Genomic DNA, 27,872 nt, shown 5'->3' with positions numbered 1-27,872 from the left:
TTTTATCAAGGATAATTATTTATACCGCATTAGGAAAATAAATAAATCAAGTCCCACACGACACTTTTAATTGGTATACACCTTAAGGACTACTCTCCTTATTTACGACTCTTTACAACATTACAACAGACGAATCGACTACAACGGCCGTACAGGGAGTGATTTTCACACGAATAAAAATAATTTACAAAAAAGCAGTCGAACATATACATCACACACTTTAAATAACTAAATAAATAACTCTCACGTTAGCGATATTCGAACGCGATCGAGGCAGCACCGAGCCGCCCGACCGGGGCCGAAGTTCGCACACTCTTTGGATCCGAGAAGAGTTTATAGAACGTCCTCGCGTCAAACATTACTGAGTTAGTTCGTATGCTTCACGTAATCCGTTTCGAAGTAGGCGGTCGCGCCGTGCGCGCCCTTCCTGTCGAGCGCTCGTACGCGCACGAAAAGAAACGCGGCCACCAGCGACGCCACCACCAGCACTAACAGCAACATTACCAGACCAGCCACGAACGAAGGTACAGACATGCAGATCGTTTCCGGATCTGTCGCAGGCGATTGAATTACTACAGTTTCATTGGAAGCGGCATTGTTCAATGCAAAATTGACATCTCCTGGTGCCACCACTTGGATAGTTCTGCTGGTGTTCACGTCAGTCATCTCTTGAGCATCACGCTTATAGATTCGTACTGGTGAAGAAGTCTCTCGTCTTCTCCTGACTCCTACTAGCCTTTCGGGTAAATCTTCTACAGATCTTGGTCGACCACCCAGCGTCGCCAGATTACCATGACCTTCGTCTTTCCTTTTAACCGTATTGTAAACTCCACGACGACCCGGTGGCGGTGGGGGTGGCAGATTTACTTCATCGTCTTCTCGTGTTGGCGCTGGTGATGATGGACTAGGTGCGTTAGGTGTGGATGATACTTGTGGGGCAGCAACTACGTCATCACGTTTTTCCGAAAACGAGCCCGTAGCATCGGCTGGATGTCTTGGATCAGGGAACGCTGCAGGGGGTACTGCGTAGTCACCATGCGGTGCTGACGGTGGGCCATATTCTGCATGAGGAGCATTCGGTAAGCCGTATTCACCGGTGCCTAGAACATTACCGCCAAGTAGTGGAACTCCATAGTCGCCGCCAAGTCCGCATTTCGGTTCAGGACAGTTGTATCTACATACTTGAATTACACATTGGAAATGTACGTTCATCGAATCTGGGAACTTGAATGCTTGGAAATAAGCAAACGATACGACCGAAGCAGAGGGACCAAAATTCTTAATCTTTTGGAATTTACTCATTATTTTTGGACGAACCACGCATCCATATTGATCGACGAGTTGTATGGGTGCTCTTTTACCATCGTGAGCTACACAGTTGCGGACTAGCATATCGAATTTATTTTCGTCATCTTTTATAGCAAGTACCATGGTCATCGTTTGTCCAATCTTGACTATACCGGAAACTTCTGAAGCCCAAGGCCCTTTTCCAACTTGAATTTGCATCCAGCATTGTAAATTGTCCCCGAGAAAATTAGCCGTCACAGCGTGCAACATGTCAACTTGGAAAGGTCTAAAAGTAACTGCCTTTTCATAGAAGTCATACCACGTGCACCGAAGTTTTCTTGCTTGATCCCATACCTCTTGAACGTACGGGTCGTATTGAACAATGATTGTATTTTCAACATATGAACCGCTGGGCGTTGGGCTTCCATACGTCGCTACGTTATGATTGGCGGAACTTGACATACCGCAGCTGTTTAAGAATATTTCGAATGTAGCACTTAAGTGACCAGTTCCAGGTTTAAGGTGCATACAGTGGGGGTCACTGTAGAACCCTTTGGAAAATATCATACCATAAAACGGTCGGTCGAATTCTATGTTAACCCTCATGTGTGTTTTCTCACATTGCACTTGTAGGTGTTTTATTTTGGGACTATCAGGAGTTGTTAGAGGCCAGGGATCATCGTTATGTGCTTGTGGTAGGGGCGGACCGTAGGCGCCGCCTGCCCGGTGTTCCAATGGTAACGACGCTGAGTCTACGGGTGGCTCGCATGTTGCATCCTGAAAATGAAACGATGTCTGCTATTAATTTTTAAATTCTGACAAAAATTTAAAACTTTGTAGAATTAGCTCTCGACGTATATCCAAAAACGTTTGGACAATGTTCTTTAAACATTTTCGAGTAGAATAAATTCATTAACAAAACTTTTTTAGTTATAGTAGAGCTTAGGAGTGAATCTAACTACTATAACAAAAATATTGTTAAAGTGACCACAAAAAAACCGTCTGAGTTTGTTGTGAGCTATTATCAGATCAGGGCACGCTGGAACCCTCGTGGGTTTAAGTACAAGTATGCCTTAGGGGATTTTCTATCTGTTTCTAGTTCTATGAAATTAAGCTCTTTTGGCATTCTTCTGATGATGGACCAATTGGTCACTGTAAATAATTTTGTGAGCGTAATATATTAATAGATGAATAAAAAATGACGTAAAGATTTTCCCTTTTCCTCCATCTTCGAAAGTTATTAAACACATGCAAGTATGGAACGATGGTGAGATAGCTTTGAACGCATCGCTGCACGCGGAGCAGCACATTCCTCACAACGTCGCAGTCTACTTCGCGCCGCAGCGCAGCCCGGAGTTTCTTACCGACTTTCTATGCTGATGGATGGAAACGAGTAATTATTAACCGACGCGAGTACTTTTCAACGATAAAAATACTCAAGATGAATATACTAACAAATTTTAAGCTAATTTGTTTTAATGGTAATTAAATAGCTGCAATCGTTTACAATTGAATATAGATCGCTTTACAGTAAGAAATATGTTTTGCCCATTACAATTTAATTCTATTTACAATTTTAAATAAGTAGTTAAAAATCACATTTACATTTCATATCCTAAGGCAAAATACCTGCATAAATATTCCTTTAAATTCGAAATTAAAAAATCTAATTTCAAATTGAATTAATCGCATTTGGGCTAATAGTTTTTGGCCGAAGACATGATCTTTTCGTATATTCTTACATTGTATTTCATAAATTTTATTGTATTATTGATTTGTTATTTTTGTTTGAAAAATTTTATTTTATCGTATTATATAAATTTTATTGCCTTTCAGACAGTTGTAAATAAAGGCAAATAAAATGGCCATGTTTATTATAAATTGATATAATTAGTAGATTATTATGAAATAAATAAGTTTATATTACCTAACCTCCCTAATTAATTTTATTTCGTACAGAAAAAACGTGTAGAGAAGAATACCAGGTTTCCGCGAGACAAGTAAATGTCTCTGTTAGTGCAATAGTTTCTAATTGCCGAAGGTTGTTTCCAACTGGATCCCTTGTTAGTCTCTGAGTATAAGGAGTGAGAGTTAGGGCCAGTGAGTTGTTGATTTACCGGCCTTAGGTAGTTTAGAGGATCAACAAGTGTGCAATGTTTCAAATGCGGGACCGTGGGCGCTCGCATTTTCTAAACCGGTTAGAAATTACCTAGTGCACGAGATTGTTAGTTGCGGAAGAAACCGCCGGACCTACAACACCGATGACCGCAGCTTTCTTTGAATTTTTATAAACAGAAATAGAACTTTATTGTTGTTGCGTATCTGGATCTAAAGGAGCACTTCATGAATACATTTTGAGAGCGGGATTTAATAAAATCCAAATTATGTGTTTAATCACGATATCTTGGAACTATAATACTAAGAGACTTAAAATTTTCTTGAAATATTTATTTCATAGAACTAAGAACATTCAAGAAATTTCGCAATAAGAGTTTGAAGGAACATTCAATAAGTTTACGAAGCGGAGAAAAAACAGCTAATTCAATATAATACTGGTTGAAATTCTTTTTTACAAGAGACGGTGTTATCATCAGGGGCAGGGTTGACACGGTTATTCCTATATAAGTGTTAAATTAAATTCAAGCTGAATCTACCGTAAAACAGACTTGATTTATATTTTCACTATTAACCTAAATATAAGAACCTTTTCGTTCCAATAATAATTGGATTATCTGGCGACTCTAACATTTATATGTAATATTTTTTGTAATTTATAATTCCATAGAAATCGATGTAGAACTTTTTATCAACTATTAAAAGACCTTAGGATACCTAGTTTCTATCTCGACGTACGAGTTGTAGTTACACAGGATATCTCGTTGAGAAAACATTTGTAATTTCGAAAGCGCATGTGAAAGCATATGCGGATAAAAGTTATTTTAAGTTAAATTTTTACTTGATACAGCTCGCACTGAGCGAATCCCCACGTGGCGTGAAGTGACAGGTGCGGTTCGACGCAGGTGAAAGTCTTCATCGCATCACATCCGTTTCCTTTGTATATACATATATTGGGCGATGTGCAACTTTATATACGATATTATTGAATCCCACCCAACGTGATTGAATTTAATTTTTATCCAGGATTATTAACTAATCTTATAAATATATATTCAGAAATTTATCTTTCACAAATTTACAATATCGTTAGAAATAAATTAGACAACTATAGATATGAAATCGTATTATGAACGATTTCGTAAAAATAATATGCTTAAAATTAATTATACTTTATACTTTCGTGAAATTAGATGATTATCATCATCATGGCACCCGATACAAGTCATATGGCTCCACCTAATATTGCCTTGATGACCGGTATTGCGCTGTCGTATCGCTGCGATCTCGCAAGCTTGACTATGTCATAGGTCCACCGTGTGGGAAACAACCACCGTCACGCTAGATTGTTAGGAGAAATAATGAAATATATAAAGTCTCCTTATATTTATACTAAACAAAAACTCTATTAAGAATTTTTAACTATATGAAAGCACACATCTTAACGACATAGTTTGAGGTGTGTATATATATATATATATATATATATATATATATGTTCTTATTTAGTGTTAATTTGTTCTAGAAGAATTGAATTTAAAATTAAAAAAAAACAAATATGTATTGTTGTTTACATTGTTGTACTTATTGTATTATAAAACTCTAAATATCATGGTTTTCAATAACCGACAAAAAAAATGATAATTGAAGTGATAATTTACTCTGTATGAATTGTATTATTTATAGGTGTATATGCCGCCTTAACGGGAGAATGTATTGACCATTTATCGGCAAAAAGGGACAGATATAGTAAACAATAATTATTTTTTAAAATTCGAATTTAGTGAACGCTTTTTCTTACTATATTTTGATTAGTTACTATTTATTATTTATGAAATTACTAATTTTTGGATAAGATGGAACATACTTTAATTGACCCCAAATGAACTATGCGTTCACCCCTTTAAAACTTTTGCACCTATAATCAATCACTTTGTTTATTATTTAAACAATCGAAACTGTTTAGTGCTCTCATTATATGTTACGTGTTAATACGTTATTTCTGTTGATAATATATTAAAAAAATAAAATGGCTTATATTTATTAAACCATTACTAAATTATTAAGTTGTGGTTATTTTTTGTCATGAAACGAATTTGCGCACGTCAGTACAGTTGCGTCATCCGTCGTTGAAGCTGTGTGAAATTTTGCTAAGTGAAAGTGCTTGTTAAAAATGATATAGTAGCGGTTAACGACCCGTCGCTTGGTTCACACTCGTTTGCGAACTTGATTACTATTTTAAGATTTAGTAAAACATTGCATTAACAAGTTTTCAATCTCGTAAATATGTGTAATTTTTCATACAGAATGATTGATTAGATGTACAAAAACCCTAAAAAAGAGAATGTATAGTTCGTTTGCTGATAACTTATGTTTGGTACACCCTATTCAAAAATCAATGATGTCAGAAATAATAAATAACGTGGTGATAAAAATAATTCGGATTCATACATATTGAAACTATTAATATTTACTGTCTCTACTTAAATACTTTAAGCTAGAATTTATTGGTCTGTCGCTTTTCTACTGAAAAAAAAATAAATATTTCAAAGTGGTCACCTACATGATGATTGAAATTAAGTATATAAGCGTTAAGGTTTTTGAAGAAAATGAAATATACATTTATCTCTTTAAAGCTTTTACACAAATAACCAATCACCCTTTATATAATAATTGTTTTACATATACATCAATATTCAAATATTTACAGACTTAAATATGTGATAAACAGTCAGTAAGAAGTACATCGGTACAGTCAGTACATCGGTACAATGTCTCCCATGTTCAACGATGTAGTGATTATATTAATCTTTTGTAGTGATGATAGACGTATGATACGCGTATGCAGTTAGATTCCGATGGTCCGCTGTTTTGTGGATGTGCTAACGGAATCATTAGCCTACTTGCCGAGAACGCGAGCGGAAAAAGCAGAATAATCTAGGATTGGATCGTCAGCCGCAACGCACGGGCCGAATGCGTTGTAGACATTGCTTTTCTGCTATCGCAAAAAGCACCAAATTGAAATCATACTTTTCGAAATATGTACAATATCGGCCAATCCTTCAATTTCACTTTATTTAATAAAAATGAGAAACCGATATTTCCTATTTTTTTATTCAATAAATGCAAAATTGGACAAGGGCTTTACGAAATCAAATTTTTACAACCCATAAATTGGAACTTGTAAGCTTTGTTTTGCTTTAAATGTTGCAATCGTAAATCGTGGGTCGATTTCTGGGATACGACCTTTAATCACATTTTTTGCATTAACTATGTAGGATTGTCACTGCTCACAAGTTTTCAGAGGATGGGCAGCAGCCCTCTGAAAGACCTCTGCGTACCATAATACCACATTGCGATCACCAACCCATCTGGCAAACGTGGCGATTATCATATATCCCCCTTAGATATTCTTCCAAAAATCCTTAAAAATGTGTTGATTTTTTTTAAATATTATTTGATTGCTTGTCGATTTATATTTATATGTATTGGTGTAACAGTTAAGCGCGAAATAATAATAAACTAGGATAACTGTATTTGAATAAGCTACGCCTGTCAACCATCGAGAATGTATTCATGTACACTGACAAGTATCATTTGCGTAAAGAATGGTTATCTTATAGAATTACACTTCCTTCTAAGTACTGTATTGAAGTTTACAATCTAAAAAATGCATACTATTGTTATTATTGCATCTATTAAATTAATTTTTAAGTTTATTCCATAATTTATTTATAGTACTACATGTTTATTATATGAAAAGTTAGATATAAATTTTATCACCATATTATTACTCTTTGAAATAATTCAAACTTTATTAATAAATCCTTCTACTTGTAGTAAAAATGTAATCTTATTAAATATGGAATACATACGCAGATAATACAGATAATAGGGAAGTTATTTACTTAGAAAGTAGTGCATAAATTTATGAAATTAATGAATATTTCTATTACTGTTTCGAAATCAGTAAATTTAAATATGTATTGTTGGAATGTAACAGTATTTTGTTAATAAAATAGGTAATTAATTTAAATGTTTTCAAGAAAGTTTGGTTTAATTTTGATACAAAACACTTTGATAATTGTTATATTATTTTATATTATATTTATATTTATATTATATTAAATAACTGTATTCGAAATATGTGTTTAATACTAAACAGAGTGACATTAAATTTATATAAAACTTCGAAAGCCACTTTCTTTACGCGCTTCAAATATCTTTGAAACGTTAGAATTAACGCTACATATAAACTGTTGTTTTTTATATTACCACAATGTGTACTTGTGTAAAACGGGATTTGTTGCAGTAAATGCACAATTACATTATAAAAGCAAGTTAAGATAAAGTGTAACAAACGCAATATGTCTCACAGGCAAAAAAAATATTTAAAAAAAAATCAAGATATTTTTTCGTAATTATACAGGGGATATTTGAGATCGTGTACAGTAAGATAAGAGCGATATAATAATTGAACTTACCCTTATAAGGAGCGCGACCGCCAGCAACAGGGTAGTCCTCTTCATAGTACAGAGAAGTGTCAGTCAGCCTGCAACCAACGGGACACAATCAGTCGAGCACGCTAGCGTGTGGCTCAGGGCCCGCACGGGCACATACGCGCTAGAGGCGCAACGGCATAGACGAAACGGCCATGCCGCCACAGTGCCCGCACTGCTAGTGCTAACACAACCTCCCCACGACTACCACGCGCCCCACTATACCAGCGCAAGTGGGGCTGACCCAGTGACCGAGTGCAACGTGCACGCCGGAACTGCACTGGCTGCATCTTTCACAGATAGTCCGTCCATACGAGTCGCTCCCGGCGAGTCAAGAGGAAACAACGCGGCCTTCACCTTCGAGGAAGGTCGCCAATCATTTATTCATGCAACATTCTTTTATTTTAAATTAACTTTTACTTTTTTTTATCCACATTCGATCTAAAATAGATTACATACGAAATAATTGAACGCGTTTTATTTTCTTAGCATTATTTATTACTGAAGAATCACACATCTGCACCGATTAGGATTATATTTCTGAATTACAAAACAAAAGTTCTTAATTTAACTTCATTCATTTTTGTTTTCGTTTACAAGAGGTCATTTACAGCGTTTATTTTATAGCGACATACTTAATTATAAAGATCCTTATATTATTGGTGATATGACCATATAAGTTTAAAAGGCATAGACGGCAAAAGAGTCAAGTTGTATTACATTACTCGTTAGTGTTGAACAGTTTTATTCATACGACTTAAGACACCAGCCGGACAATGTCCTTTGGAAATGTAGAATGTAAAAACGATACGAAAAGAAATTTTATGTTTAAAAATTCTGGGAAACCCTTCTATTGTTGCATGCATACTTACTAATTAAGAGCGGACGCTGTATATACCCTTATAGACCACAAAAATCTTACAATCTACGTCGCGCTCTCCGAGACACGGTTACCACTCCATAACCTTAGGGCTCCAGCGCTCTTCTGTTCTGTAAACTATTTTGTCTGCCTACTTCCATTTCAATTTGCCAAACTGCTCGGCTATTTCGGTTCCGGACTGAACAAGGACATTCATATTCCTAATGGGACCTCATTGAGAAATTCCAAGCATAGTTCTTTCCATGGCTTGTAGAATAACTGTGAGCTTGAAAGTGAGGGTCAAAGTGATAGACCTCATTTCTGTGCCGTAATTATCACTGGTAACATATATTATTTATAGACATTCGTATTTAGGCAATATTTTAATTTTAATTTAACCTCTGTAAATATTAAACATTTATCATTTGTATGGAATTTATATAATTATTATTTTCACTTCCGAAGATTTGAAATTTTATCTTAGATTAGATGCTTATATCCTGGCACTTGTAACTTAAAGTACATTAAATAAAGCTGTAAAATTCACAAGGAATAACGGCAAAAGCTTCCAAAAACTATGGAGCTAAAACAAATAAAAGTGATTATGTAGCTTTTGGTGGAACCAAAAGTGAGTGAATTCAGTTATTCTTAAAATATTTGTCGATATTAGGAATGGTACAAAGAACGCAAACGCAGGTCGCGCGACGTGCGCCGGAGCGTGCACGTAGACGATTTCACCCTACACTATTGCTCACTGGTTAGAAAGTCTCATCTCGAATCAAGTCTTCAAGATTGCTTTGCTATTGGACATATTAAGTCAATGTAACGGAGCACGAAATTTATTTTTTAAATTTACATTAAATAAATGAAAATAATGTAAATAATGTAAATAATGTAAAATAAATGATATACTTTAACAAAACTTATTTCTCGAAAATCGATTTGTTTTCGTAATTTTTTTTTATATTTTCCTTAGATGACTTATAAGGAAATTATGTGGTATTTAATTCTTAAATTTTTTTTACAACTAAAAGCATACAACGATTATTATCAAACTTATTATTAAACCTTAATAGAACGTCAATAATCATTACGAATTTATGTGGATATTATAAATTATATTTGTTACAAGTCCCTCTCTACTCAATTTTAGCTTGTTGTCACTAAGAGAGGGAAATTTAGCAAAATTATTGTATTAAAAGTCTAAAAGAAAAAACAAACAAACGTAATCCAAACCTGTTCGAGCAAGACAATCGCATCGAGTCCACTACTTATTTTTTCTTGACAGCTGCACCCACCTGACTGGAACTAGGCTACCAGCTAGTTACTTGGAAGAAAGCGGACCCTAGGGCATTTTCTATTTTCATGTAACCTCGGCGTTCATTATAATAATAGGATCTATTACAGATGACGGGCTAAATTAAGCGTGAAAGTAAATTAATTACTTCCTGGCTTTGAGTAATGAAGTTTTATTTGTAAATTGTCTTTGAAAACTGCAATCTTTATCATTATTATGTAGTTTTATTTTGGTAACACTTTTAATGTAAAGATATATTAAAAAAGCGATTGATTTGTTGTTAAAATAATCGAACATTTTTGCGATAGATGTTCATTCAGAAATATTAAGTGCAAGTATTTAATTAAATAATTATTAATTTCTGAACGTTATTTCAAAAATATTAATTTTATTGTTAATGACATTAGATTGATGCATTATTTTGTATGTATAAATATTGTTACGATCATTAGCAAACGCAAAACGTTTTAAAACTCAAGAGCATTGTGCGCATTATGAACACAAAGTTAACAGTCATATTTAAATTTCACGCGAGATGATCGACAAAAAGTGTCGTGAGTGGTTACTTTGTTCAAAACTTTCGTTTTCATCTTTATTCATAAGAAAGTCAATACAATCCTTCTTTATAGTCACAATGATAAAACGTTAAAATTAATAATTTAAACGGATAATCTTAACATTTGATACACTTTTCAATGTTATGAACAATAATGACTGAGTTTTCTTTTATCGTCAGATTTCTAGTGATGCCGTTATGAATGTCTACCAGCCAGCAATTTTACGGCAAATGCAGTCCGTTGACTTTACTCTTTATTTGAAGCAATACTTGCCAAATCATGGTGAGAAATGTTACTCGCGTTATCTTCAGTGTTTTTGAAAAGATTTCTATTTTCGTCATCGCGTCTGCTTACGGTTGTAATGAAAAAGTAATGACTACACCAATTTAAATTCTAGCCGTTTTCTTGACCCCCTCCTTGCCTCGCATTCTTATAGCATAGTACAGCGATTTGGTACTACCATAATTAACAGCTTAGGATAGTCATTTCTCATGCCAACTATCATTTAATCATATTATTATTGACTTAGGATCATTTATTTACATCTTTCAAAAAAATAAGCAAACTTCTTGTAAAAATAATTGAATGACTGATAATAGTAATATGCGTACAGAATGTATGAGATCAGAATGTTACAAAGTACTTTTAATCAGGCTTGTAAGTTTCACTAGATGAAAAGGATTGTCCTGAAAAAGACAACCGCGGTTATTTTTGAAGCGTTTCTAGAAAGTGAGTGGGATGTTCACGCACTGCGAGCTAGGTTTCTCAACGCCCTTGACGATCTCATATCTTAACGACTCGGTGATTCTGTTAGTAGAGAACGTGAGCTATGAATCGAGAATCCCGGATGTAGACTTCGCTCACACCAGTGGCTATTAAATAAATTTCTAATAGCAATATTGCAAAATTTTCCAATTTAAATTTATGCTTAATAAAATGGAGAAAGTGTTTATAAAACACAGATTGTATTAAGAGCATTTAAATTTTGGTTACAATCATCAGTTAGTTTTAATATTTGCCTTTGAAATTAATTAGCAACATGAGAATTTTTGAATATTTCTATGAAAAATGTCTTTTTTTTTATCCTTTTTACGGAATTAATGTACAGTCTAAAAATCCGGTTTGATAATGATTCTGTTGTTTGTTCATCCACATTCTTACTGATTTCTCTCGAATGCTCATGTGTATGCAAAGCGGAAAAATAATCGAGCTCTATTGAAGCGTAACTAAAAACAGTATAAATTGCTATCGTGCATCAACACGTTTATTGAATTTCTATGAGTACATCATTATTTCTGCTGACTTTCGTTTCTGAAAAAAATCCAGTTAAATTACTTTTTTCTTAATTTCAGCGGTTTTTATTGTGCACACAAAGAATCGTATACTTAAAGCGTACAAATAAGATTTCTTTTCTCGTACGTGTAATTATTAATCTTTTAGTAATAATGCTGGTGTATTATGAATATTTAGGAACTGCTATTTGATTTCAACTACTATTAACAATATCGTCGAATAAAACATATTTATTATTAATAATTATTACGTTTACATTCAGCTGGCATTAAAGTATATTGTAATAAATATACACATTTTACAACACTGCGACATCGTCGATAAGGAATGTATATTTTGGTTTTTTTTCATGTTATTATTCGATGTCTCTACACAAAAGAAATCGGAAATCAGTAAGGCCGCGGCGTGTGGCCGCATAATCTCCTAATGCCAAATTCTTGCCTCAATACCTCATTTGATGTTCCTGATTGTCACATCGGTCACGTAATGAGGCGGATTTGAATAAACTATCTCCATTTTATTTCTGTTGGTATATTCTCAAACATATAATTTTTCATTTTTGGTTTATAGACGCTATTTTTAAATTGCTTAACAATATTTAATTGTAATTGATTTAATCGAAACACTATTTTCATAGTGAAGCTGATTCATATAGTCAGTACATTAAAGGTTTTAATAAAAAAATTAAAAAAATAGCCTTATTTATTATTATCTAAATACTTTAATTTAAACACATCCAAATAATAGATAAAAAGATGTACTTATTTGTATCTCCATATATATACACAATGTAAATTTAATTTTCATCTTAATATTTGCAATTTCACGCTATCGAGATAGAATTAAATTGTCAAAACACTGTTTTACTTTGACGCTTAAATATTAAAGTAAAAATCTCTTATAAACATGTTAATCTGACAAACAGAATGAATGACAAATGATGAGAATTAACAAAAAGATTTACATATTTGGTTTTTACGTACCCATAAGAATTACAGAGACAAAAATTAAGTTTTAAAAAGTATTGATTTTCATTAATTTACGCGTGATTTATGATGACTCACGTGACTGACTCAACAATTGGAAAACGATATATGTTCTGGGTAAAGGATAACAATACAAATTAAAACTTAATTTCTTAAACTTTTATTATATTTTGTACACGTTTTACGAACAAAAATATTACGTGAATGTTTCTATTCAGAATTATTATAGTAATTTTAGTAAATTTAAAAAGTTTAAAAATTTCTGCAAGGTTGTTTTATTTATTTTTATGTGAATTCGTTCAATTTCTTTCGTAGGAAAAAAGTGTAAAACGACTAGTGTAAAATTTTAAATGAATGACGATGTTACATCTTTCGGGTAATTTGTATTGTATATACAATAAATAACCTGAATATATTCTGCACTATAACTTGTTCAAAATTATTTTAACCTTAATTTTAACACCGATTTGTCAATCAATGTTTGACACCGACCTACACCTGCACACATTATTTAGTGTGACGTATCTATTAGGTGATTCGATGAAGCGACGCGGGCTCAAGGTTACGTCGCGAACACTTTCTCCGCCGCAGTTCGTTGCTCTCCGAATTCTGCATCTTAGTATCAATGGCTAACCGCCAAGGCGCCACACCATTAAATAAAAACGAGCACAGTCAAAATTAACTTCTATGGCTCAGGCAATAACATCTAATTTAACGCGATGACTATTTAAAGATGATATCCATCGGCTTTAACGTTCCATGCCCGTGTTAATGGCACTAAGAAACGTAACGCGTCCCACTTTCTCTTTTAAGTACAAGTAGTCTCTTTCTTTTGAATAACATGCCGTACAAGGAGGAGCGAGATGACGATACGATAGACTTGCCGCTGGGAAGCTGCGCAGATCGCTTTCTTCGCCGCACTTGGCATTGGTGGTGTACGAAGTCCGGCAACTTTCGATAGTACGATTGTTGATTGTGAGACTTGTACTGTAACGATTTGACAGTGCCGCCGTCGCCCGAGCCTCTATTCAACTACTTAATGCTGATTGCGTAATCCCTTACGCGAACAAATTTTTGGAGTGTTTCATTAAAATAATAAAATGTTATTATTTAATAAAAAAAGTTACCAGAGCATCAAAGGAATAACTACTTTATAACGACTTTCATGAATGAAAATAATACCTTCATAATTATTATTTATTAGTCTATGACATTTGTCCAGTGTTAGGAAAAATACATTGATATTTGCATAATTCTCTTCATTTTACAATTTGCATTAACATTTTAGTGCTTACAAAGTAAACCTCGCGTCTCTTGCCGTTAGTTTATAAGTGAGTATGTAAATTTTTGTAATCAGTCTATTTATCATTTCAAAAATAAAACTCCTCTTTTACCTACCTAGATATCGGAGTTAAGTATAAATATACTGCGTTATTGATTAACCAACGGTGAAAATAATTTGAATGCAGTTCGAAATGTTTTTCTTTTTATAAAAATTCGTGACAAACACGGGCTCGTACACTTGTAAATCAAATTCAATTATTTTAGTGTTGTACGTATTCTCATTCGATTACGAACCTGGTACTTTTTTAATAAAAATAATTTGTTGTACTAATTCACCCTTTTTTGTTAATCCACGTTTATTATATTCAGGTCTTAAAAGCGCCAATGTACAGGGTTACTGGTTATAAGTGTAAAAGTTTTAAAGAGAAAAATGTATAATATCCAAAAATCAGTGTTTTGTAAATAATTAATAATGCTATGACAATAAAGAGAGCATTTCAAAATTAGACTTACTGCGTATTCAAATGAATTGACAGCAAAAAAAACTTTACGCATCTTTCATCTCTTTAAAACTTTAATATCAATCACCTGTATAAAAGTTTAATACAGGTTTCATATAATCTAATACTATACCCGTCTATGGTAATAGGTTTTGTTTTACAAACACTCAAAGTAGTTAAGCAAATGTTTGTGTCATTATTACTAAACTTTTAATAAAAAATCACGATGTAAAAATTGTATAGATTCCAAGTGCACGCGTGAAATAATAGTTCATGTATATCTCTGTGGAATAAAAAATGCTTTCTACAGATTAAACTTATATTTTTTTCTACAACATTTTTTTCAACATACGTTCTTTGTTTATAATACGTTGGCGTAATTTCGTCTATCTATCAACATCATCTCAGGAGAAAAACCACTGCTGGGCATAGATCGCGCTGGAGGCGATTTCCAACAGGAAGAGACTTGCATCTAGCATCTTCCGACGACCTTAACAAGGTCATCTGGCAACCTTATCTATCTCTATCGTAACAAAATTTAAATTAATAAGAAAAACCTCATACAAATGTCTACAAAAAAGCGATAGAACACAGATTAAATATTTAGGTATTTACGGTAAAATAAAACCACACAAAGAAAAGATAAATTTTATAACCACTAACATCAAAAATCGCGTTATTAATAAGTAACATTTGAAAAGTCAGATATTAAAGGATTAAATTCGAAGAAAATCTATTTTGATTTTCAAGTCAAGTAAAATCATTTAGGAAGTAAAGATTTATTATTTATGGCCTAGTTATAGTTTGTTTATTTGCCGGGCGTTGCAGCCGCTTCTATTTCTAGTAAATAGAGTCTGTCTAGAGATATTGGGGCAATATTCCAACATTTCTACTTAATTAGCATTTACTTAGTGTCGATACATAAGTCTGCTCTCCCAAGCTGTGAATATTAATTGCGCCTGATCAAACTTTCTCATTCAAGTCTTGAAATCTAGATTAGCTTAAACTGGTATAAATTCAGATTTTAGATGGCACATTATTATAGAAATAATAATTCGATGTCTATCTGAGTATTAAAAGTAGTAAAACCTATATTTTACTAAATTTTATTTATTAATGAAAAGGTATTTAACTTTAATAATAATAAGAATTTATTAAATAAGAAGTCAAAAGGTGGAGTTTAAGCTAAATATTTATTTTATTATTAATAAAATGACCATTTTGCAATCGAAAGCTTGGTTTAAAAATAAATATAGAAAGAGGTAAAGTAAAAAATACAGAAAGAGTTGTTTGATTTCTTTGCGAGCATCTGTTTCCATTATTTCTAATGTCGCAACCGGAACTTCTGACGAGAGAAAATGGCGTCCGTTCTAGCACGCTACGCCTTGTAATTTCTCGACAAACGATACTCGGCTATCGAGTAACATTCAAGTAGATAGCACAATAATTTTTGTAACTAATGCATGACAGCAGTTTTTCCGATATATCTTTAAAGTGTTACATTTATCTGCTATATAGTCATGATTATCGCACTTTAATGTTAAAATGCTTAACTCTCTTAAATTTATCCATCTGGTGAAAAGTATTAGTTAGTTATTTTACACTTAACAAGTTTTGCTTGATAGTGAATTTATACGTACACCTATTTTATATCTTCCTTTGCAAATTTAGATATATTAATAAGAACTTTGGTAAATGTTTAATTACGTAATATTCAGTCGCACAGACGGACAGTCAGACGAACAGTTCGAACTCTGGCCGAAACACTCGCGTGGGAATTAACAAAACAGACTGACAGAACTCGTCCTGTCAGATTTCACTATAAGAAGAAATCCGATTACCACGGGTCGAGAAGGCGTTTGACAAAGTCTCGCACGTGGGCTTGATATAGAAGGGCTACGAACGTCATCCGAGCCTTCTTGTAGAGCCGCACCTTGCAGTATTGAGTCGAAGCTAGGTCACATCACTCTCTTCGACCGACCAATCTCATGAAATAAATCGGTCAAATATCTCAAAGCCGCTCTTGACCTTGAGCTCCACTTCAAGTGGCGCTCCCAGAACGTGAGAAACAAGGCTGCATATAATCGGGTAGCCTACACCCGCTAATCGTTTCGTCCAGGAAACTCGCAGTGAGACACAAAATATTATTGTATAAGTCTTGCATAAGGCCAATAGTGCCTTACACAAGAATTGCTTGCAAGTCTAGAAAATAATTCACAGACGCCGAACACTAACTTAACAAACTAGTTGTTGCAGCGGCGAATTAATATTTATATAACAAAGCTTCGCCCATGCCACCACTCGTCGCACCGACCCCGAAAAGGATCATGCGCCGCCTCTCAAAAGCAGGAAAGTCACCAACACGAGTCACAATACGGACTAGATACGCTCATGCAAGATGGCCACCAGAAAGAAAGAAACTTGGAAACTCAACACCGATAATTACAGAAGCAGCCAAATCGACAGCTACAGCTGCGAAAGGAGGACTGCTCCTGCCAATACCACCCGGAGCGACGAAGAAATAATGTACCCGATTGACACATATGCGCCATGTGATATCCAAGAGTAAAATTTAAATTTTGTGACTGACGAAATTGTAACAGTCCCACAAGGCTAACAGTGCGATATCTAACAGAAACTAGAGACAGCTTAATACTTAGATGCCACTAACTGCCATATTATCCGATTTCAAAATGACCTTACTTTATAGGACTTTATGTAAATCCTTGGTGCAAATTTAGCAGAGCATGATAGCGATTTATATTAGAACCGACTACGATGTCTGTTTATTATTTAATGAAAGTTGGCATTCGTCTTACGATCGTTAAAAAATTAGGCGGCAGTCGGCGCGGGCGCATCGGGTCACGGAAGAGAAAGTCAGTTTATGGGCTCAAGGACGAGGGCAACGCTCCCGCATTGCGCAACGTCGTGAGATAATTGATGCCTTTGCCGTCGCCGCTACCGCCCTCGCTGTTGTGTAATCATAATGCCGATAGTCACGGCCATTTAAGGACGATGACCGATGCTCTACCGCACGAAATACTAGGTAACCTCTTTAAGCAGACTCTCCATGGCTTTGTTAACAACAGCAACATCTTTGTTAACAACAACTTTAGTAACAGCGCCGGATAAACAGGCGGGAACTACGACATTTATGTTTATATTAAGTTACACCGACTCCAGGTGGCAAATACGCAAATGTCATAAACATCAGACAATTGTTAAAAATAAAGCAATAAAAATGAAAAAATAAATGAATGTGTAAGTTCCCTGTCATACGGGATTTCTAGGTGTGGCAAGCCGGTCGACTAACCAGGGAGCCAAATATTGGAGGCTGCTGAGATAAATATAAAATATTTCTGATAAATAGCATTACAAAATATATTGTATATGACATATAACGTATTTTGTATGCAACCGTTCATTATGCTATATAATAAATGTTACGTACATCGCAAGTGAATAACTATTGCATTATTTTTAAAACAAATATTGCTAATAAAAAGTTTTTGATTTTTTGCCTTTGTTAACAATTTTTTTGTACTTTGATGTCAATTTGTTTATTCCTGTATAATACGGTGCCAGTATAGTTTTGCGCTCAAAAGTCTAAAACCGGCTCTGTTTAGTCATCTTAAATTAAGTCCGCTATTCATAATGAAATAAATTGATTGAATAAAATGTATTTGTTAGTTAGCAAGGTCCTGTGGATTCTGAGGACTCAAGCTATTACATAGATTATATATTTTTATATATCATAAAATAAGAATTAACCTTTTAAAAGTAAAAATATTTAAATCCAGAGTGGTCACGATCCTTCAGAGTTCGCTTTCACTCTCTAAGTGAGTCACCAAACGAACTTACAGATGTGTTGCATAACGTACCACAGTCCCACTCGCACTCGAGTAATTATTGTGAGAGAAAGTCGATATATTTCGTCGAGAAATAATGACGAGAAATCAAAACGTATGCTGCGTTTCCGTCATTTAAAGAAGAGTAACGTAATCAAATTAAGAACAGATGTGTAATGAAACACCAATAAAAAGTAAATAGATAATCATTTTACTTACAATGTTATCTTGGTGGCATAAAGGAGCGGCCGAGTGATGAAAACCTGTAACAATTAAAATAAATTCATAAATATTAGAACCCTAACTAACCATAACAAAAATAATAAATCAATGAAAAATCATATTTATAATTTTTTTATAATTCACGTAATTGATTTAAAAGTACAACCACAACGAAATAGGTAAAACCAATAGGAAAGAAAAGTTTTGGCAAACCAAAGGAAAGATGGTACAGATAAATATGGAAAGCTTTTCTCCCCCTGAGGGATTCGCAGTAATTTAAAACAAATTATTTAGTCAAAATTCTTATCTCAAAAAATGTGAACTAACATTACTAAGATCATTTGGAATATAAAATACTGTGTCAAAAGAAAAAGCCTATTGATTTGTTTATGTAATAATTATTACAATTTTAAATATTGATAATGAAAGAATACATAATTTATTTTGATTGTGGCCCTAAGTTTCGAGTATTTTATTATTTAACAGAAATTTCATTGATTTTTACTTCTATCAAACTAATTAAATTTTTATTATATAACTTAACATTACACTATGATCTAAAAAGCAGTTTTAATATTCATTATAGCAATATTAATTGTGTATATATTAGAGAATTGTATTAAAAATTATAAGAATACACTATAGGTAATATCTAAAGTAAACACCTTTTTGTAGTAGTTTGAATAACTAAGTTCTAATTAGTTAAGCTTGCGGTAGAGAAATCGTCCTTGTACACAATAACGTTAAAACAATGAGGTATTTTCGCGATAAGTCAACTTCCCTCGTCGCCTGCGGAAACGAGCGAAAGTGAAAGTATTCTGTTTTAAGCGCGCTTGTCAGGTGCATTGTAAAATGATGTATTGCTACAATTCAGTAAGAAACTTAATAAAATCCTAAGATTATTAACAGTTATATTATGTTATTCATATGTTTAGTTTGTTACAACTAAATAATAAAATGTAATAACAGACAAAGTAAAGAATGTAAAATGAAAATCGATCATCCAGATTTTTTTTTTTGGTAATGGCTGTGTAAATAAAATGTTGATATCGATTAATTAGTGAACGTTGCGTACAGTTGCAAACGCACAAGTTGAAAGTGGTGAAATCTCGGACTGTTCGAAATGTTCGTGAGAAATCGCTGCCATAATAAATAATGCACTAGATCTAGCCGTTGTCGCCCTTCAGCTACTCTTGTTGAACAAAACAAGTTTTGCGAGACATATCTTGACAAGATTCAACACCTTTAACCATACTTAACAGAATCTAATTAATATCCTGATATTTTGTTGTTTTGAAAATTATTACGCTTTATCAGATGTATAAGGAGATATTTTTGTCATGACATTTATTCATTAACATAAATCTTTAACTCTACATTTTATTAACTGTCCTGTTCCATTAAATAAAAAGGTACATCTGTTTACACTTATCAGTTTTTAAAATAAGTAAGCGATATGCATTTACATAAGTGCAACAATCTCTTACAGACTAGTTCTACATCCACAAAATAAAGATAAAAATCAATAATAGAGCGACGTATTATAACATTAAAATTAATATAATTAAAAGTAGAAAAGCAAGCAAATTAAAGAGAAAAGAAAAAATAAAATTTATTTAATGAAAATCTATTATTCACCCTGTGAGCTTATAGTGCCTGATTATGCTTTATAACTACAAGCTTCAAAATTTGTACTTAATTATATTTAATAATCCAAAAGTAACGGATAGATTTCTATAAAATATAAATAAATACGTCCCATAAAAATGCTGAATAATAATTATACTGTATCCATGAATACCATCAAAGCGTTATGTAATAAGCAATTCAACTTTATTTTTAATCACATCATAACTTTCATTCGGAAACGAAAGTGGCGTAATTGGTTTTTATTTAAATCCTATATTATTCAGAATGTAATTTAATGTCATTAGAAAGACCAATAATTTATTTGTTACAATAAGTTATTGGTGTTTGTAATATTGAGACGTGCAATGGTAACGAAATTTTATTAGTTATTTTATCTTTACGATTTGCATACTTATACGTTCACTATGCCTTGTGGTTGAAATTGCCTCGAGGTAGACAAGTGCAACGCGCAAAACTTGCGTACTTCAAAATAGTTTGGGTTTAGATTAATATTTGCTAAACCTTCATCAAAATTAGCTCAGCAGTATACATGTCAAGTATATTTGTGATCAAAAACTAAGGTGAATTTGTTTATAAATGGTAAATTATTTATTTATTCTTCTAAATCTACTTCATCTCTTTCAAAATAATCCCCGCCCGTAAAAGGCACTTTTACCAACGTTTTTTCTAGTCCTCTAAACAGTTGGAATAGTCTTTTTTCGATACAGCTTTCAAAACCTACGTCGATTCGGTTTGTATTTTCTCAATCGTGTCAAAACGACGTCCTCGCATTAACCTTTTGAGTTTGTTGAATAGCCAGAAGGCACGAAGCAAATCAGGCGATTATGGTGATTGCGGAACAATATGAGTCGAGTTTTTGAAACTTTTTTTTCCATAAAATTGAGCATTTTTGTATAAAGACTTGACGCATTTGTGACACAAAATATCTTTCAAAATAATTTAGGCTGAACCTAATGATATTTCAACTTTTAACAAACAGACGCTTGGCACATGTTAAAGATAGTACTTAAACCTAGTGAAAAATATACCTGCCTTCCCGGGAGTTATAAATGACAATTTTATCTTACTTTTTATCACAGTATATTTTTTGTCTTAGGCAATATTAACAGAATATATTATGATATAGTGTAACTATGTTGTAAGTGCCAAAATCAGAAGATATTTTCATTACTGTTTTAAAAGAAACTGTTAACAAAAAATTAGTGCAATGTGTTTTTTTTTTGAGGAATTAGCAATATCTGCTTTACTATCATATACCTTGTTTCCAATAACAAAGCTCAATAGCTTTCTTAGGCCTACAGAGGCCTTGTGCGGATACTCTCTGATGTGACCAGGCCTAAAGCCAGGCGCAATGCTATATTTAGGGAGAAGGTCTACCTGTTTTACTAGAGATCTGAATGGATAATACGATGAAGATGCCGCATTGTGCACAATATGTACTGTTATATATTGTTATTCTTTCATAATCATCATTTCACCTGTAGGACATGTTTTATTTATCATACTGCATAAGCTTCCCTTACAGATTTTCAAGAAAACCTGTTACAAACGGCCTGCTTCCAACGTTTTCCGATGAACGTAACAGGGTCGTCTATCCACCTTGTGGGCGAACGTCCTAGGCTGCGCTTGCCGGTCTATGGTTTTTAAAGAAGGTCGTATTAAATGTAAGTGGAACCATGTCATGTTATGATTTAATTTATTAATAAACTTTCGAAACGATCGAGATTATTTACGATTAATTTTCATATTCTGGTTATTATTTATATTTAGAATGTATCAAACGTGTGAGAAAATCTCCTATAAAATATTCTTCGAATACTAATAACATTCGCAAGTTGTAGTACTTTCAACAAGTAATCCAGCATCGTTCAGTTAAATATAGTGAAAAGGATTATGAGTAAACATTGGCTGAAATTGTTTAGCACCTTTGTCGAAAGTTTTAAAAAAAATTATAGTGTCACTTTAAAAATGTTTAAAGGTTATTGTTTTAATTCATATAAACAAATAATATTATTTAAAATTGAATCAATTCAGCGTACATTGTATACAAAGTGCAGTAAAAGTGAAATGCGTCAAATTTCGCTGCATTACAAAGTGCGCGAGTTACAAAGTGTTGATATACGGGCTCTATCGACTCGTTACGATTTATACGGGTAAAGCTCGTTTATTATGCCTGCTTATTGTAATAAAAACACATCAATGCTCAGTAAATCATAGAGGCGCTTTCTAAACAACTTGTTTATTCAAATATTTAGAAATTATCATTATTTAGTTACATAATTAAATATTAACATAATTATGGATACCAATATGTTAGATAACATTTCTTTTATGAATCAATTATTCGATGGGGACTTTCACTCAGCTCTGATAAACATTTTGTGGTAAATTCATTATGTAATATGACAATTTACTACAGAAAGTTTTAGTAAAGAAAAGCTTGTATTGAAATTGGTAATTAATTAACCGTATTTTAAAAGTATCTATAGTATGGTATATTATAAAAATATATTAGTTCTTAACAATATATTGGTATAAATTAAATCAATTGTCAATGAAATCCGTAGCATAAAAAAGCATTATTATCACAACATAAATAATTACTCTTCTTTTATTTGAAATCGGAATCTTTAATTTTTAATAATTATTTGTCGTATCTGTTCAGCACTTAGTAAAAACTTTTTCTTCAATCGTTTCTCGTAAAAAAAGATATTTTTATAAATATTTACAGTTGGGTTATACAGGTATGTAAATAAATTGTCATAGTCAGTTCGTACACAATGTCAGAATGGCTCATTTCCCAAGGTAAAAGAAAACGCATTCCTAATTCAAAACCGTGTTCAGAAACAATACCATCCGTGCAATCACGCCTAACAACCATAGAACAATAACTTTTTCTCTACAGCTCACACTTGCTAATCTTCGATCTAATTAAGATAATACACAAAAGCCTTTCATCTGTCGTAGTTTTCGCTTTGATGCTTTTATTAGATAATTAATATTTGACACTGAATGTTTTTTTGTTCAAGATTAATTAGAATGTATAATCATATTCATCAAGACATTATACATAGTTATAACCTATTCACTGTTGGCGTTAATTTAACTATAGAACGAGTACATATCAAATCTAATACTTGTAATTTTTTTCCTCTTCTCTTAATGTTTGTCTCTATCAGCATATAGTTATGATTTCAAGCCTCGCGGTCATTATGAATTAAGACATGTATAAAAATCCGCTTCGCTAACTTAATAGACGCCCCTTTAACTTTTCTTGAGGGTTCGCTATCCGTTGTTAGCCTTTCTACTCGGCGAAAGAAAAAATCCAGTCTCTATGCCCTGTGATTCCAGATGGAATTCTCTTATATACAGGATAATTGGTTACAGTAGTAAAAGTTTTAAAGGGGTGAATGTAAAGCTATTTTATGAGGGTATAGCATTTGTTGATAATTTTGACTTGGTACACACTATCTAAAATCAATGGTTTTACAAAATTCGAATTTATCATTTACTATTTGTCCCTTTAGACTTTGAAATTATTGGCTTAGCGAATTTCAATAGAAAAAAATAATTAATTTTACAAATTTCAGCGTTATCACTTTATAAAAGGTCATTAAAAATTGTTTAAGAAGCTTTAAAGCTTTTTGCCGACAAGTAACTCCTTTACAACCTTTACGCCTATAACCATATATGGTTAAATGCGTAAAGGTTACGTGGTGTACCACGTATATAAAGATAGATAAAAAAATTGGAATTTTTTTTTACATAAGATAGTAAAATGAGAATCTGATATGACAGAGATGACACGATAGGAGTGGCGAGGAACGCCGCTCAGGGACTGACACACTGACTCGCTTTCCATCCGCATCGACGTCGACGAACCGACGCCGGTCGAGCTGCTCTTAAACACGCTAACATGCCATACAGAGCCAGACTAATGAAATTTAGCGCCTCGAGCAATGCAATAAACATCGACGAAGATTTTTTTTACTTAGAATTAAAATCCTAACGCACTGTGTACTACTAAAAACTTTTAGCCATGATATTAAGCATCTTTTTTTTAGTACCAAAAAAACTATGTAAGACTATTTCACGAAAAAATGTACTTAATACTTTACCTGATAAGGAAGGCAAGTTTTCAAGACGCAACTCGATTTACAGACTAAAATTAAAATTAAACACGCTCATTAACGCTTTCACTGCCATGTTTTCGTCGTATTCAAAATTATCTTGCAAATATGAAAACTATGCGCTAGAAGAGAAAGCCGCGTTTTATTTTTATTTTAACCAAAAAACTCCAAGTGACCGAGGTATGTATTAAACATTTTTGAATGAGTAATTTATTTTATCGTAACTCAATACATTTATTACAAATTAAGTATGAGTTAATAAGAAAGGCCTATGCGTTGTAGTAGCGTCTATCAGCAAATATGATAATAATGATGAGGCAGAATAAGTTATAAGACACAGATTCTGCTTTAATTTCTTCCTTAATTTCTTCAAAATTCTAGAATAGTGACTTTAGTTCATAGCGATAATATTGTACTAGATTTACGGCATCTATAAACATATTGTTAGTTTCAAAATAAACAAAAAATTACTTTATAATAAAAATATAAAAGTATGCAGTAAATTGACCACATCCTTTCATAAAATAAAAGCACCTAGTATTTAATGAGATCGATGTGAAGATTTGTGTTTCTCTCGAGATTACAGTTTCACAATACTAAGTTACCCAATCTCAAGTATGTAATGGTGATGGTAAAAACCGTGACGCATATAGCAATGTTTCAAAACGCGAATGCATGTAGACAATGGTACGGGAAGTACTACAATGTAAACTGTCGACAAATTTCGCAAAATGCACTTAGAAGCATCTGTAACGGTCGGTGTAGCGTTTTTGCAATTGTTGTTAAAAAATTTTAAAAATAATTTAATTAATTACGACCACAAACTCATAGTTCAACAAAAAAGTTATTTATTTATGGTGGAGTAGATATTGGTATCGATAGATGTTCAAAGATTTTGTAATTTTTAACACAACAAATTATAAAGATTGCCATACTGCTTACTCCAATAGGTACATATGGTCGAAGGCAATTTATTCTATTTCTTTTATGTAATTAATTTTAATTCTTTAAAATCTCATAGATTGCTACTAATTAGATAATGAAGTAACGCTAGGTGTAACTCGCTATTTAGTCATGTCTTCTTCAAGATCGTGGTCCTGGCTAGATATCAGACGAATCAATTACATCCACACTATACGTGCACCATACGTGCTTGTTTGAACATGTTTAAAAAATGACGGGCACTCATGTGAGTGTCTACAGTCATCTGCAGCACATGTTCTTGAAGAAAAGAATAGATCTCGAAAACTAGTCAAAAAATGTCAAATACTGAAGGTCATTCCGGATCCTTTTCACCCGTAAATACTTTCCTCCGTAAGGTCGATACTGCATACGAAAAATATCTTTTTGCACTAGGTCTATTGTTAAATTTAGGGGTATTGAAATTTAGCATTCAACCGTTTTATCTTAGAATTTCTGAGACAAAATTACTAATAAATTTATGGAGAATATTGCATTGATAAAAGAATTTCTCTTGTCTTAGAAGTTCATTTTAATGTACTCAAGTCTAGCGGCGTAATCTACGCGTTTGTTAATGGTGATATCATTGCATTTCGCTATGTCGACAAGAAAACTAGTAAATATTTTTTATGTTGTTATTATATATATGGACTTTTCAAGCCCATATAGGCAGTATTCAAATGCACTACGAACAAAAACTCAACACAGAATCTTTAAGGTCTTAGAATTAAGTTAGACTGATTAAATTTTTCGATGAAACCTTGCATCGTCTCAGGTCTTTGACCTGTCATCATCAACATCAATTAGACAAATAAATTTTAACTTACTGTCAAAGGCAATTCCCAGGTTGCTTCAGTTGAAGTTACGTTCTTATATGTTTGAAAAGATACCTCAATCTTAATATTTACGTTGCGCTAACACTGCCAATAATTTCATAAAAGTTTTTTGAAAAACCTTAAGTTTTTTGCTATGAAATTATTGTCACTACCTTATTCGCAAAACTTTTAAAATCTTTTTGATGACCCTGATACGTATGATATTTTCATAAAACAAAGTTTTTGGAAACTAGACCGAGTTTATAAAAGTATAGAAAGGTCCAGAAAAAAAATCTAGGAGGTCCCTAATTACGTTTCCAGAAAGTTCCATTTTTAAATCACATTGATATCTTATTATGACATTTCTTAAAAAAATAATTTAACAATTCTTCAAATAGGACTGAAGTAATCTTTACTGGGTTGTGTACTTCAGTTGTTTGAAGTTAAGTGCAATATATAGCGGCGCAGCCAGGTACTTAAAAGTTATTAGTTTTCATGTTACATGTTTAAACCATGGGACTATTGGTTTTTAACATTTTTTATCGAATATTTAAGTCACAAGTTAACGAGGAAGTGCGCCAACTGCTATACGCGAGCTTGTGCGATGTATGGCCCACTTTCCACATGCCATCTACTCCACATATCTTTTCCATACCAAAATACCACACTTGACTATCTATTTATGTCGAGGTAAGAAATAAATTACTAACTTTATATACCCAAAAGTGCAAAAAGTTCACAGATTTTGAAAACGCTTTCAACCAAAAGTAAAAATAAGTTTGGTTTTAAGTGAAAGTGGAATTACGCAACTTTCTATAGTCAACTTACTTCATTAACGTCAGTGAAACGTTGCGAAATGTTTTGCATTATAGGCATTCAGATATGTATTGTCATTAGTGTTATGACGGGTGGGATTTCGTAAAATACATTCTTAGCTGATCTCTACCGCAGCAAAAAAATATTAATAGCAGTATATATATGTACCGCTAATATATATATATATATATATATATATATATATATATATATATATATATATACACACCGCTGCCAACAGGTCCTATAGAATTTTTTTTTGGAGTTATATGTCCAGCAGTAGACGTCTTATGGCTGAAATTATAATAAGAGATGAATAGACAGATTACTACGATTATAGTGGTGTGAATTAAGGTTTTTTATTAGATTATAAGAATTATTTTTAACTATGTGATTATTCTTGCATAGTTTTGAATAGACTTCATTCTTCATAAAGTTACTAAGACTTTTTATATGAAATGACATGTAATAGGTAATACGTTAATCACTTACTTTACACTAAGTAGTATTCGGATAACTATTATGAATATTAAGTATTTTCTATATATCAATCAACACTACACTTATTAATCGTCGTGACAAACTATTTAAAAAGTAGCCGTACCTTTTCAGGTGAGTTTTCAACTCTTGAAGTATTCGAAGAAACAGTTTCAGGATAACACAGCGAGCTACCGATCACTGTTCCAGAGTTCACAAATCACTGTTCCTTATCACAGTCTGTTCGTATCGGCTGTCACTTTCGTTTTCGCGGTTG

General features: G+C 32.9%; 1 protein-coding gene across 1 annotated transcript; it reads right to left on the bottom strand.

Annotated features, from left to right (window-relative positions):
- Positions 1-87: 87 nt before the first annotated feature.
- Positions 88-27,872, bottom strand: dyl (dusky-like). Its single transcript, XM_068770592.1, has 4 exons — positions 27,723-27,872; positions 18,745-18,788; positions 7,887-7,954; positions 88-2,064 (listed from the first exon to the last, which is right to left on the bottom strand). Exons 3-4 carry the CDS (start codon positions 7,929-7,931, stop codon positions 367-369), a joined length of 1,743 nt encoding a protein of 580 aa, XP_068626693.1. The 5' UTR covers positions 7,932-7,954; positions 18,745-18,788; positions 27,723-27,872; the 3' UTR covers positions 88-366.

This window comes from Battus philenor, unplaced genomic scaffold (genome assembly GCF_028537555.1).
Source record: "Battus philenor isolate CCGP_79_NKW_IND1 unplaced genomic scaffold, ilBatPhil1.0.hap1 SCAF_3, whole genome shotgun sequence".
In the NCBI taxonomy this organism is placed as follows: Eukaryota; Metazoa; Arthropoda; class Insecta; order Lepidoptera; family Papilionidae; genus Battus; species Battus philenor.
This window is presented reverse-complemented; position numbering and strand designations above follow the sequence as displayed.

Coding starts and splice junctions, on each gene's coding strand:
- dyl (XM_068770592.1), bottom strand. CDS start 7,931: ATGAAGAGGACTACCCTGTTGCTGGCGGTCGCGCTCCTTATAAGG. Junction 2,065..7,886: donor CGGTCGCGCTCCTTATAAGG/GTAAGTTCAATT, acceptor TTTCATTTTCAG/GATGCAACATGCGAGCCACC.